Below are 14,079 nucleotides of genomic sequence, written 5' to 3'. Positions count from 1 at the left end.
TGTTAGCCGGCAGTATGATGGGAGCGATGTTGAAGAGGATGTGGGATGGAAGGGTTTGTTTGGCACTTCAAAGCTTTTGATCTAAACAAAATTAAGTGTCTATACGGTTTCTCTAAAGGCTGTGGTGGAGGAGAGTGGGGGTTAAGGCTGCTCAGGCTGCTCAGGATGCTGTGAGTTGGAGGTAAGGCGTCTGAAGCGGCTGACGAGGCTCATGCAGTACTGTTGAGCCTGCTCAGGGAGCTGCGACAGCTCTTGGGTCATCTGGGTGAGCTCCTGGGTGATCTGGGTGAGATCCTGCCTCAGCATGTCAAGCTCCTGGCTCAGCATAGCGAGCTCCAGCGGTGGGGTGGGCATGGACAGTTTGGGAGGGGTGAGGTTATTATCATGCATCAGCTTCTTGCAGCTCTCAAGGCACTCGGCAGCGTATGGGATTTGAAGCAGAAAGCTCTCTATTGGAGAGCAAATGTCAGGAACTGGATGGAGAAACAGTTAGAGACAAGATGAGAAATCAATTTTAGGAAATATGTAAGAATTCAGGAAACTGCTTAAGGATTTTTATTTAGCATTTAATGATGACTTTAAAACTTAGTAACACTAAGTTATCTTGCTGCCTCTGAGTTAGAGCAGTTCTGAGTTGTTTGTTTCTCACCTCCAGCACCTGCTTCTGTTGCTTCATTGCCCTAAAAGGGGAGGAAGGACAATTCAGAAAACAAAAACTGGTATTCTGCAAAGTTTTTAATCATCATAAATAACATATAATAGCATTCTTGTCATTCTGTTTTGTTTTGTTTTTGTCTTTTAAAGTTAGGGACATGGCAACAGGGTTTCTACAAAGCTCAATCCTGGGCCCCGTCGTTTTCTTTCTCTAAATGCTGTGCTGTCATACAGTTGCATGGATTTGCCCACCACTGCTATGCTGATGACACCCAGCTATTCTTCACATCTGACACTCAGGTCAGGGGCAGATTTAGCTTGTGTTACTTCGGAGGAAATTATGTCTACAGTCAGACCTGTTCATCAGTGGCCTCTTGATTCCTTCCAATTGTTACTATGTAGCATACAGACTGCGGTGTGGTCCGCATTCACACCTGCAAACGAATCAAAATTGGTCCGATTGACGTTCCCTCATCTTCCGATAGGTCGGCATTTGGTGTGGACTCAAGCTGACCGAGACCACCTCTTTTTGGAGGTCTCGGTCCACTTGATTTAGTGCGAACTTGAGTGCGATTGATGCTTTCACACCAACGAAAATGAACCGAACTAAGAGCTTTTGGTTCGAATGGACTGTTTAGTGTGCACCAACTGCTGTTGGTGTGAAAGCGCCCTCAGTCTCCTGCCATCAGAGAGTTGCAGGAAAAAAGAGCTCCCAAGAACATAATCGAAGCTGCAGAAAAAGCATCCAGGTGGCTGTGGATCAAAGGTGGTGATCCCTGGTGTACCGTGCTACTTTGACACAAGCCAGGGACTGATCACCCCCCAACGGGTCACCAAGGTGAGGGTGTCTAATAATCTGTCTAATGGTCTAATGATGAAGACCTGAAACATTCGTGACCCTAGGTTCCTAACTGATGAAATGTCCATGTCTGGTATTTTTTAGGAAGCTTGCACTTTTAATGACATCTTATGCCGGAGTGTTTTTATTTTGTTTATATTTTCATGGTATGGTGTTTTATAAATAAAGAATCTGAACTGAGCCATTAGATATTTTTTCACTTAAGGATCTAAATTTCTGATTACTTGTACAAAACTAAAGATTTGGGATATACATCAAGGAAAAGGCAAAACCACTGCAGATATCTACATAAAAAAAACAACACCTCTGTTTGGTGGGAAGTGAAGTTGTGGAGCAGACAACTGGAGAACTTCTTTCAGCTATGAGGATTTAATTAAGGGGTAGATTTAGCTATTAATTAAGAACAATAATGAAGATTATTTTATCAGCATGTTAGACCACAGTATAAAGAAACATTAAATGGTTCTTTCTGTAAAGACGGTTTTACCGGATCTGCGGTGGGCGGAGCTTCTGAACCTTGTGGCTCTGGTTGTTGGGTGATGGGACTCTCCAGTTCTCTCCTCGAGGATCCTTGCTCTGCCTCTGTTGTGGAAGGAGTGGCATCCTCTGCCAGCTCAGATTCAGTGTGGGAAGAGACCTTTTCGGCATCACCCTCATCTATAATGCTCCTGGTGAGGAAGGGCAGGTTTCAGTGTCACTGAACTGCAACTATTTCAGTGCTATTTTTTAAATAACAGAATAGAAATATAGTTGTTTAAATTCATTTTCTGAACATGAAAACCAAAGTAATAAGTAAAGAAGACTCACTCAGAGTCATGAATGGAAATCAAGCGATAAATGACGAAGACACAAAATTGTCTAAATCACTGTTCATTCGGCCATTTCATGCAGAAATGTTGCAGTAATTTAACAAAATTGCTACTAAAATTGTTACTTATTGTGATTGCAAAAGCACAATTTCCTAAAGGACTGCATACAAAATCACTCAAAATATGAAGATAAAGGAGAAAGATGGAGATTTTCTATGAGATGCTGCAAAATTGGAATACACATATAAAGTGATATGAAAACTGCATCATGTCTATATGCTTGTTTATGAAGATACAAATTTCGCCCCCCTAGACATTTTTAAACTTCATATCATCAGACTCTAATGTTCAGTTTTTAGGTTATCTGAGTTTGTCTCAAGGCTGCTTCTCCCATGTCTACTTCATGCTAAAGGTATATTGACAACACTTCTTGTTTTTAGGACATACTCAAGACAAAATGGTAACATAGACTCACATCATAAAAGTTGATGGTTGAGTGAAGTGTCTAAACAAAGACTCTGAGGTAAAAAACATTTACCAGTGTCTTACGTGCCCTGGGAACCATGAATGTCTATGTAAAATACTGTGCCAATCCATGAAGTAGAGGTAAAGATTTCGATCGAAAAGAACTTCGATCTGCTGATGTAGGGGATCACCAACGTTGGTAGGATTCATCCTCTGGGAGCCATGAATATTTATAACAAACTGAATAACAATCCATACAATATGTATCAAGATATTTTCACTTAGGACCAAAGTGGTGGACTGGCTTACTGGTTAATTCTGTTGGCATGGCTAGAAATAACCTGTCAACATCCTGTCTGGTGAGTGACCAGTTTAAATTCCCTCCTACCTTTTTTGGTCTGCCCTGATTCACAGAGGGAAAGTTGGTAAAAAGCTAATCAAAACAGTTACATTTATCCATGAGGACACATGGAGGAAAGAGGCAAAGCTTCACAGGAACAGACATGGTGCAGATGTACAGCGGGTGTACTGCTCAGGCATGAAGAAACTGGTAAGAACCAAAGTCCCATCCTGGTTCCTGGCTAACCTTTGTTCCATATTGAGTTTTCTCATTTGAGGGGCTTCTTTTGTTTGTTTTTACAGCTGAAACATGACACTCCATTGGGGTTATTAGACATCCTAAGATAAATGGACACCTGAACTGTACAATAAAATGTGAACACCTTTTCATCCCAACAGAGATAACAATAATTTAGCCAGAATGTAACAAACACGCCTCCCAATACCTTTGATAATAATTTGAGACCTATGTTAAAGACCGGTTAAGTGCACTCCTAACTTTTGTCTTTCCATTGACTAATTCTTTGAGATTTGAGCTGGTTCTGGCCCATGTATGGCTGCCAGATTTGAGAAGGGTTTGTGGGTGTCAGCTGCAGTTAGCAACAACAATGTGTACACTTGAATCATTCAACCTTGGCCGCCTCTTTGATGGAAGTCACTGTCATTGTCAAAAAGGTCCAGGATGGCAGGCTGCTGGGGTGATGAGATGTACCCTGAGTCGCTGAAGGTTTGCTGGTTGACAGGCCTGTTCAATGTGACATGGGAGTCATGGATAGCGTCTATGGACACTGTAGGCATTGGTGATAGTTTCCCTTTTTTTCTCCAAAAGGGACTAGAAGATGTGCTCCAATTTTTGCACTGTTCAGCCCTATTGGAAAAGCTTACTTAAGGAAGTAGAAAAGAGGCTCCAGCCATTTCCAACCTGGCGATGGAAATCATGGAAGATCAGTACTTGGAAGGATGGACGTATCATCAACCCAGTCTGCATTCTCTTTGTGGAGTAAGAAAAGTGGGGAAGTACTGTGAAAGTAGGGAGTTCAGGTCCCATTGAAACAACCTATCTAATACTTTGCCAAGATACTGAAATTATCACATCTCCGTTCGTGACTTCCATGGACAGAATACGCAGTTTAGGAATGGAGACTGTCCAATTTGAAAGAAACCCTACAAAGTCTGGATTAGGGATGGGACTTCATTTCTCGATGAAGAGCCACAAAGGAGTAAAATTACACCAAAGCCTAACCTCTCAGTAAAAGCTTACGAACGGAAGGTGTGCCAACCATACCAAAATATAGTCACATCTTAGAGTTTCTTGTACTGTACATATAAAGAATACATGTATTTGTAATGGTCTATGTAAGTTTGAGAGCATTCTTCTATTTCATAGCAGGGCAAGCCTTCATCTAATTATGGTAGAGCTTACTGATCAGGTTCTCTCTCTTCATTAACATTGGTTTTGTTATTTTCCTCTGCTACTTTATTTTCCTCAGGAGTCCTATTGTCTTTGACGTCTTCACTGTCCTCCTGCAGGTTTCGCAACCTGGACGGTGTGCAGTAAAGAACAAACAAGATGGAGAACTCGTCAGACAGTTCTGCTCATGTGTCCGAAAACGCGATTTGTTGCTACAAGCGGTAGCGTCCGATTCAAGCAGAGCGCAACTGAGCTTCAGGTCAGAGCTGTCGTATAAAAAGAGTCTAAAAGCTCAACTTTGCCAGCTGAGAGCTCAAAGCACAGAAGTGCATAACCAAGCAGATTTTCCAAACTAAAATCATGCCATGTACTAGTTAGTCCCTTTGGCTGTAGCAGGCTACAAAAATTGCTGCTTCTGGCGGAAAACTATATTTGAACTTGAATAAAATCACATGAATACATTCATGTCTGGTCCAGACTCACCTGGCTGGTAAAATAAATAGTATTCAGAGATTAAGATGAATGCGAAATGAAAGTAAAACTCACACCTAAAGCATGTTAGTAAAGCAGAATGCATGATCTTTACCAGCCATAGCAAGTGATGATATATCTGTCCAGCCTAGACAGAAGCTGGGTTAGCGTTTGCTCTGAGCAGTTAACTTACAATAAGCAGCAGTATATGTGAGATAGGAGCAAGATGGTGGTTTTGGCTTCAGGAAGGTGGACTTACTCTGCGTCCTCGTTTTCCTCCTCCAGGATGTTTGGTAGTCTGTTGAAAACAAGCAGGACAGTTACTGAGTTACTGAAGGAAGTCTCAGGAAGCACTAGCACTAGTAGTAGTAGTAGTAGCAGTAGCAGTAGCACTAGTAGTAGTAGTAGTTGTAGCAGTAGTAGCAGTAGTAGTAGTAATAGTACTAGTAGTAGTAGTAGTAGTAGTAGCAGTAGTAGCAGCAGTAGTAGCAGTAGTAGTAGTAGTAGTAGTAGTAGTAGCAGTAGTGGTAGTAGTAGTAGTAGTAGCAGTACTCATAGTAGTAGTAGTAGTACTGATACTACTACCACTGATACTACTACTACTACTGCTACTAGTAGTAGTAGTAGTAGTAGTAGTAGTAGTAGTAGTAGTAGTAACAGGAAGTGACGGAATATGCTTACCGGAAACTACTATCATTGATATCGTAATATGACACTTTTTTTTATCATGTAATGATTTATACCGGCATTATCGTGGACGGTTTGATATGATACGGCCTTAACTGAGTGTTTGGATATGAAATGTTTCCATTGGACAGCATGTTTATGTATGACTAACTTACTGTTCATTGGTCTCCGGCATCTCCTCTATGATGATCTTGGCTGATTGGTCCTCCTCCAGCTGTCTCACTGCCTCCTCTGCTGCCTTCATGGCCATGTCCTCAGCAATGCGGGCCGCCTCCAGCGTCAGTCTGATTGAAGAGGACACGCTCAGGTTACCCACCAAAAAGTGAGCCCGAACAATAGAAAGTGGAAGAAGCTGCCCTGCTAATGTCATCTATAGAGGCTGGTCTTTACACAACACTCCACAGTAACAAAGGCCTCTGATTGCTGAGACATCTCACTCTGGACAGACACAAAACAACTGCTATTGCCATCCTTAGTTCAGTATTATTGGTACCTTTCCTCCATTTGAGCTTGAGCCGCTTCCTTCTTGATGCTTTCCATTTGTAGAGAGCATTCCTCTCCTGCCTGCAACCGACCACAGAGACAGACCTCACTGTGAGTTTCTTTACTTTTCACCAAGCCCGAAGATAGTGTACCCAAAAGAAGGTTACTGTTCTTTAACCCCTTTGATTACAGTCATAACCCTGGTCTCATTTAAAATATAAACATTTGCCACCAGGGCTAAAGTGTCCCAAGGGTTGGACAGTGTTGCGTATCAGTTTAATCTCTTTAAACAAGTTCTTATTAGTTTAATCAAGTTTAGCACTCTTTTATCTCATTTCTATTTGGGTGTATTTCCATCTTATGTTACATGCGTGTTGAGGTAAGTGGTTGATAGGTTAGAGCAATCTGCACCCGATACAGAAAGACCCACAGTGAGGTTAAACCTGTTCGAAGACCTTCTGGGCTAAACTGAAAAATGCTCATTTTGTTTAATTAAGTCTATGTCCGTTGGGAAAAGGGAGGTTATGGTGCAGATTTATGGATTGTGTTCAAAGAGCGGAATACTTACTTTACTTGAGTATTTGCTTGACATAATAAAACACCCGTTTTTGTTTTATTTAGAGTTTTTTTCTCATAACTTTGTGACTTTATTATGCCGGAGAATATCCGACTTTTTTGCTCTTAAATTTACGACTTTAAATCTAAAAAATTCTGAGTTCTTGGAATGAGCTTGTTATAAAGCTCTTTGACAAGCTTCAGCTGCTTGATAACGAGTTAATAATTAGAATCAGGTGTGTTAGAGTGGAGAGATCCCTAAAAGCTCTCCAGCAGCAGGGCTGGAGACCACTGGCCCTTCCCTGCTATCATGGTACAGGTATTGTTTTAGTACCTTTTCAACAGTCATAGGATTTATACAACAATCTCTCATGATGGTACCTTCTCACAACCCTGTTTGAGAAAACCACACTTGTTGCATCAAGATCACAAGATTATTATTTCCTCAGCCTCCGCTTTGCTTAAAATGCTGCTCAGTGTCTTATCGTGATTATCTGCAGTTTGACCAGCTGTTGATTCTCTTTTACCTTCTTCGTCTCCTCCTCCGCCTCCACGTCCTCCAGAACGAGGTCTGACTGCTTCTGAACGATGTTGACTGCAGGTCACATGGCAAGAAGAGCAACACTGAGGATTATCTACGCATGCATGTATGTGTGTCTGTGTGTCTGTATCTCAATCATTAGCTATTGATAACTGATAATACTGTTTTATTCATATTCTACAGTGAATGGGTGCATACTGTACTTACAGGGCTCACATATGTTTTTATGAATGAAATCATGAAGGTATCTATTTTATTAAAAAAAATAAAAATGTGAAAAACAACAACCAAATAAATAAATAAATGAATGAATTAAAACAAAACAAAAAAACAATACAAATATCCAGGTAAACAATATGGCAGAGAAATGTGAGCTTAACCCTCCTGTTGTCCTCAGGTCAAGGAAGGGAGAAAAGAAGGAAGGAAGGAAGGAAGGAAAGGAGTAAGGAGGGAGGAAGGAAGGAAGGAACGAAGGAAAGGAGGAAAAGAGGAAGGAAGGAAGGAAAGGAGGAAGGAGGGAGGAAGGTAGGAAGGAAAGGAGGAAAAGAGGAAAGAGGGAGGGAGGGAAGAAGGAAGGAAGGATGGAAGAAAGTGAGGAAAGAAGTATGGAAGGAGGAGGGAGCAAAGAAAGAGGGAAGGAAGGGAAGAACGAAGGAAAAATTAAAGAAAGAGGGGAGGAAGGAAAGAAGGAACAGTGAAAAGAGATTAGGTCAATTTGACCCGATCTCGGCGACAGGAGGGTTAAGAATAAAATATGCAATGCAAACACTGCTGATGTTTCTATAACACGTATTTAGTCTTTTAATTATCATTTAACAGACTCATTGAGTGATTAATTGATTGATTGGTTGGTTGGTTGGTTGGTTGGTTGGTTGGTTGGTTGGTTGGTTGATTGATTGGTTGGTTGGTTGGTTGGTTGGTTGGTTGGTTGATTGATTGGTTGGTTGGTTGGTCGATTGGTTGGTTGATTGACTGATTGGTTGGTTGGTTGGTTGGTTGGTTGGTTGGTTGGTTGGTTGGTTGGTTGGTTGGTTGGTTGGTTGATTGATTGGTTGGTTGGTTGGTCGATTGGTTGGTTGATTGACTGATTGGTTGGTTGATTGATTGATTGGTTGATTGATTGATTGATTGATTCCTGTTCCCAGCACCTCCAGGTTTACCACCCAAAACAACAAAAACACTCAGAAAATCATTTTCTTTCCCAATTGTTTGATCTTTATTTTTCATGAACACACAGCATAATATGTAAACTGAGTTAGCTGCCCCTTAAATTCAGCAAACACATTTAAAAAAGCCAAAAGTCCTTTAAGCAGTCATCTGAACTAGTAACAGTAGCAGATCTATAACTACAAGCCTGTGAGAGTATGAAGTATAAAGAAGCATCAGTGACAAAGGATTCACTGCTGAAGCTGAGTTGGGATGAAGTCATAATGTTCAGATTTACAAATCACATTAAATGTTCTTCATGAGCAAAATCAGAGAGAGAAAACTGTAAAAACACCGTCTTACACAATATGATACAATCATTTTCCTGGTCTGATCAAATGTAGAAAAAACTGCCGTCTCATTGAATGATATCTCAGATTTAATTGCACATTCTTGAGGTTTTAGGTAACAAAAAGGAAAAAGTGGGTAATGCATCATAGCTGTGCAAAGAACTGAAAGCACTGCAGGTTCATGGAGCAACTGGTCAGCACTTCAGGGCTGAACTGCAGCATCACAGAGTCCAAACTGCTCTGTCTGTCTGTGTGTTTGTCCTTCGGTCAGTTTAAGAGTGCCTGTTGCTGTCAGTGTCAGTGTGAGCGACTCTGTCCCGCTCTTCCTTCTCCTTTTATTTTAAGAGGCTCTGGCCTTTCCCCCCTGAAACAGAAGGAGAAGAGCAGCCAGGTTAGAGTCCGCCTCATCACTGACACCAACCCCTGCCAATCAATACATAGCTAGCAAAAAAACAATCAACCAATCAACCAATCAATCAATTCATCAGTACAGCAGCGTTTCACTGCCGTCACAGTGACCGTGATAAAAAACAAGCATTTCAGTCGCTGTAAAGTTGCTTTTTAATATCCAGTCTGATCTTTATTTTGATGCTTCCCATTGAAAAACACAGAAAAGTGACTGTTCTGCTTTTCCCTGCAGGTGGTGAACCAACCAGACTTATCTTTACCAAACCAACCACTAAGTCCTCATTGGTAAAGCCTTTTCTTTGATGTTGGAAACACTTGTGATAAAGCATCAATCTCATTAGTTTCCTTGATGATAAAGTTTGTTTTCCATTGAAGTTTAAGTTTAAATGGTCTCATTATGGCCTCCTGTGGCCGATAATAAGGGGAAACACCCACTATCAGTAGCTGCTGTGGGTGTTTCCCCCCCACCAGCCTCAGGAGGCCATAATGAGACTATTACAGCTTGGCAGATCATGATGAGGCTGCTCTTAAAAACTGAGATTTATGCTTTATTATAAGTCCTGTCAAACATGTTTTGTTTTAACAAACGAGACTGAGAGAGTCGGTCTAGGCTCAAATGGAAGCATTTGATGAGAAACAGAAGATATTTAAAAAATGTTTGACTCAGCACCTTGTTATGAAAGATGTGCATGTTGTTCTGAACACTGATTGTTTGCATTGGAAAATGTAAATTTAACTAAGTTTGAGTTTAACTGCATAACTGAAGCTTTCTGTTGAGGTAGCTGATGTTAGAAAACAAAACAACACGCACATCCGCTACCCAGTTGGGGATGTGTGCTGGACCAAAAACCAACTACAAGGAGAGTAAAAAGAAAAGTCTGCACACCATAGGAGCTCCCATGCAGGTAAAATTTAATAAAGCATGACGTTTCGAGCCATACTGGCTCACATATGTCTTTAGCATCTGAAGTAGAGCCAGTATGGCTCGAAACGTCATGCTTTATTAAAAAGTATCTGATATTGGCTGCTGCACAGTGAATGACACTCTCCGAAATACCATTGACCTTAACCTAAAGAAAATAATTTTCCGCTTTTTACCTGAAATTAAATTAGTTAAATTACTATTTTTTAATCTTAATATCTAAATACAACCTCACTGTTATTGGCCATTCAGTCATACAGTGCTGCTGATCCTGTCTTAACATTATTATTATTATTACTCCTAACTGTTCCTTCATCAGCTGCTGTCTGCCTGATGTCAGTGTGAGCTGCAGTGTATATCTATATATATACTTACTGCTCTGTACATCGTCACCACCTGAATCCTGCATGAGGAGAATAAACATAGTGATGATGCTCAGTGACTGTTTGCTGTCCTGACTGTAAGATAAATGAACTCTGAAGTGACTCACCTGCTTCTGTACAGGCTGAGGCAAGATACGGCCGAGCTCGTTGACGATCCAGCCGATCATACTGTGAACACAACAACAACACGTTAGTAAAAGTACTGCAGTATTATGAGTGATGTAGTATGCAGTACTAAGTAAAAGTACTGCAGTATTATGAGTGATGTAGTATGCAGTATTACAGTAAAAGTACTGCAGTATAATGAGTGATGTAGTATGCAGTATTACAGTAAAAGTACTGCAGTATTATGAGTGATGTAGTATGCAGTATTACAGTAAAAGTACTGCAGTATTATAGTGATGTAGTATGCAGTATTACAGTAAAAGTACTGCAGTATTATAGTGATGTAGTATGCAGTATTACAGTAAAAGTAGTGGTTTGGTCCTCTGACTGATATATTATTATATATGACATCATTAGATTATTAATAGTGAAGCATCAGTGTTTAGTTGGAGTTTATTATAGACTGAACTTGAACTTGTAGCTCCACCTTTAGCAGCTATATTACAGTCATGCTTACATGTAAATGCATCAATAATCATAATCCAATAATATAATGTATATTATCTGAAAATGGGCCAGCCTGCATAATTAGTACTTTACTTTTTGTACTAAAATATATTTTTGATACTAATCATTACATACTTTAACATAAGTAACATTTAGAATTTAGGACTTTACTAACAGAGTATTTCTACACTGTGGTATTACATAAAATATGAGTACTTTCGCACCATTTTTAAATTTTGTACTTCTTCAATCTAACAGAGCTCTGTCAGTCAGAGTAAATGATGTCCTCTAAATCATAGTTATTATTTTAATCTCCATTGTTCCTACTATGATTGTCTTTTATCCAGACAGGGAGTTCTGGTCCTCTGCAATGAGGCCAACACGGAAGGAACTGCATTCTATCAAAAGGCCACCAGGGGGCGACCGTTTTGGTGTCAAAAGGACTTCCGTCTCTATACAAGTCAATGGAGAATTCACCAACTTCTCACTTGATTTCTAACCTCAGTAAACGTTTTCAAAATGTGTTTATGGTCTCAATCGCTAGTTTAAAGCCTTCTTCAATGCAGTATGATGTTCATTTGGGACATTTTGGCCTCCCTGATTTTATATGTGACGATAAAGCAGGGTATGCATTAGGGCGTGGCTACGTGGTGATTGACAGGTTGATTGGTTCACAGGTTCAGGAGGGCGCCTCATGCTCCTCCTGATGCCCATATAAGTAGAATCCCTGTTTTTATTTTTCCCAGCATGCACCTGAAATTTTCATTATGGCGCTGCTCAGATCCGATACTATTGGCCTCCGAGCAGCAGTCCACAAACCAATGGGTGACGTGATGGATGTTACGTCCATTTCTTATATACAGTCTATGCTTTTATCCAATGAGGTTGTATTTTCCACAGACTCACAGTCCTGGATCAGCACCGTTATGAACCCCAGCTACAGTAGAACTGTGTGTAAAGTGAATAAAGTTGTTTCTACTCACTTGGGCTGCTGCTCTTCATCATTGGACCTGTGAAGGAAACCAGACAAATATAATCAGTGAACTTTTTCCTAATGTTGACGTGTAAGAATATAAGTTATATGTCAGCTGTCAAATGTCTTATGCCTCCAGTGTGATTGTTAAGCTTACAGTGTGATAAATGTCTGTGAAGGTTGAACATTAATCAACAGTATTGTAGAAACACTTTCTGTATAATCTCAGACCACAGTTTTCAAATTCTGCCCTCAGAGTTTAACCGTCCTGTTGTCCTCAAGTCAAGGTAGGAAGGAAGAAGGGAAGGAAGGAAGGAAAGATGGAAGGAAGGAAGGAAGGAAGGAAATATGGAGGGAAGGAAGGAAGGAAGGAAGGAAAGAAAGATGGAAGGAAGGAAGGATGGAAGGGAGGAAGAAGGAAGGAAAGGATAAAGGGAGGAACGAAGGAAGGAAGGGATGGAGGGAGGAAAGGAAAGAAGGAAGGAAGGAAAGGAAGGATGGTAATAGTGGCCTGAGAGTGATTCATAGAAAACATGAACTTACTCTGCAGCTGCTGGCTGAACCTCGACTGTTTGGAGAAGCAGAAGACGTTCAGATTAGTCACATTTAAACTCTAACAGTACAAAAATCACCTAAAACATTGTGATGAGATTAAACCTCCTGTCTGTATTGACTGTTCCTTCTTTCCTCCCTTCCTTATTTCCTTCCCTCCTTCCTACATTTCTTCCTTCCTCCTTCCCTCCTTCCTTCCTATCTTCCTTCCTTCATTCCTTGCTTCCTCCCTTCCTTCTTTCCTCTGTCCTTCTTTCCTTCTTTCCGTCCTTCCTCCCTAACTCTTTTCCTTTCTCCCTCCCTCCCTCCCTCCTTCCTTCCTTCCTTCCTCCCTTCCTCCCTTCCTTCCTTCCTTCCTCCCTTCCTCCCTTCCTCCCTTCCCTCCTTCCTTCCTCCCTCCTTTCCTTCCTTCCTCCCTCCCTCCCTTCCTTGACCCGGGAGGACGACACAAAGGTTAACAGTTCAAACCTTTAGTTGGAGCTCCGATCTCTGGTTGAGGAACCACCTTCTCGATGCCCTGTTTGATCCAGTCCATCATCCTGTCGGTCACACAGACAGCAGTCAGATATAAAACATGTATATATAATATATATCATAGGTTTGGTTAATGTGATTACTGCTGAAACATTTCATTTCATGCACTTCACAATATATTCAATACATGTCCTGCCAATGACTTCACACTGCTTCACCGACCTACAGGTGGCTGCACCAATAAATACAGAGAAGAAGAAGAAGACTGCAAGCTAGTAAACACTGATTTAAACAATGGAGGATGTTAAAGATATTCTCCAGACATGTAAAAATACTCTGCTTGGAATAATAATGTGTGTCTGATTTGGTTTTTCCCACAAAAATAAAAGTATAACACAACAGCTCCACTGAGTCTCTGTATGGGTTAGGGTGAGAGTTACCTGGGTGGGAAAGGCTTGCTGTCAGTGTTGTCTTCTGGACTCGCCTCCACCTCCACCACAGCAGCTGGAGGCTCCGGAGCTGAAACACAAGAAATACACATCACTGATTAAGAGTCCTGTTGTCCTCGAGTCAAGGAAGGAAGGGAGAAAGGATGGAAGGGAGGGAGGAAGAAGGAAGGGAGGAAGGAAGAAGGAAGGGAGGAAGTGAGGAAGGAAAGAGTGAAGGAAGGAAGGGAGTGAGGAAGGAAAGAGGGAAGGGAGGGAGGAAGGAAAGAAGGAAGGAAGGAAGGAAAGGAGGGAGGAAGGAAGGATGGAAAGGAGAGAGAAGGAAGGGAGGGAGGAAGGAAGGGAGGAAGAAGGAAGGAAAGGAGGAAGGTAGGAAGAAGGAAGGAAGGGAGGGAGGAAGAAGGAGGGAAAGGAGTGAGAAGGAAGGAAGGGAGGATTGAAGGAAAGGAGGGAGAAGGAAGGAAGGGAGGGAGGAAGGAAAGAGGGAAGGGAGGGACGAAGGAAAGAGGGAAGGAAGGAAGGAAGGAAAGGAGGAAGAA

General features: G+C 41.3%; 1 protein-coding gene across 1 annotated transcript in view; it reads right to left on the bottom strand.

Annotated features, from left to right (window-relative positions):
• Positions 1-14,079, bottom strand: part of cngb1a (cyclic nucleotide gated channel subunit beta 1a) — a 32,064-nt gene that overhangs the window by 14,733 nt on the left and 3,252 nt on the right. Inside the window, exons 2-17 of the mRNA XM_062437873.1 lie at positions 13,535-13,613; positions 13,089-13,159; positions 12,612-12,636; positions 12,079-12,105; positions 10,591-10,651; positions 10,476-10,503; positions 7,240-7,328; positions 7,115-7,126; positions 6,189-6,259; positions 5,851-5,979; positions 5,268-5,306; positions 4,550-4,666; positions 3,839-3,871; positions 2,001-2,181; positions 650-680; positions 221-473 (exon numbers count right to left, since the gene is read on the bottom strand). Of these exons, the coding sequence (XP_062293857.1) occupies positions 221-473; positions 650-680; positions 2,001-2,181; positions 3,839-3,871; positions 4,550-4,666; positions 5,268-5,306; positions 5,851-5,979; positions 6,189-6,259; positions 7,115-7,126; positions 7,240-7,328; positions 10,476-10,503; positions 10,591-10,651; positions 12,079-12,105; positions 12,612-12,636; positions 13,089-13,159; positions 13,535-13,613 (1,246 nt within the window). The remainder of the gene's footprint in view (positions 1-220; positions 474-649; positions 681-2,000; positions 2,182-3,838; positions 3,872-4,549; positions 4,667-5,267; positions 5,307-5,850; positions 5,980-6,188; positions 6,260-7,114; positions 7,127-7,239; positions 7,329-10,475; positions 10,504-10,590; positions 10,652-12,078; positions 12,106-12,611; positions 12,637-13,088; positions 13,160-13,534; positions 13,614-14,079) is intronic.

This window comes from Scomber scombrus, chromosome 1 (assembly GCF_963691925.1).
Source record: "Scomber scombrus chromosome 1, fScoSco1.1, whole genome shotgun sequence".
Classification (NCBI taxonomy): Eukaryota; Metazoa; Chordata; class Actinopteri; order Scombriformes; family Scombridae; genus Scomber; species Scomber scombrus.
Note: the sequence above shows the minus strand (reverse complement) of the source record. Positions and strands in the feature narration are given on the sequence as shown.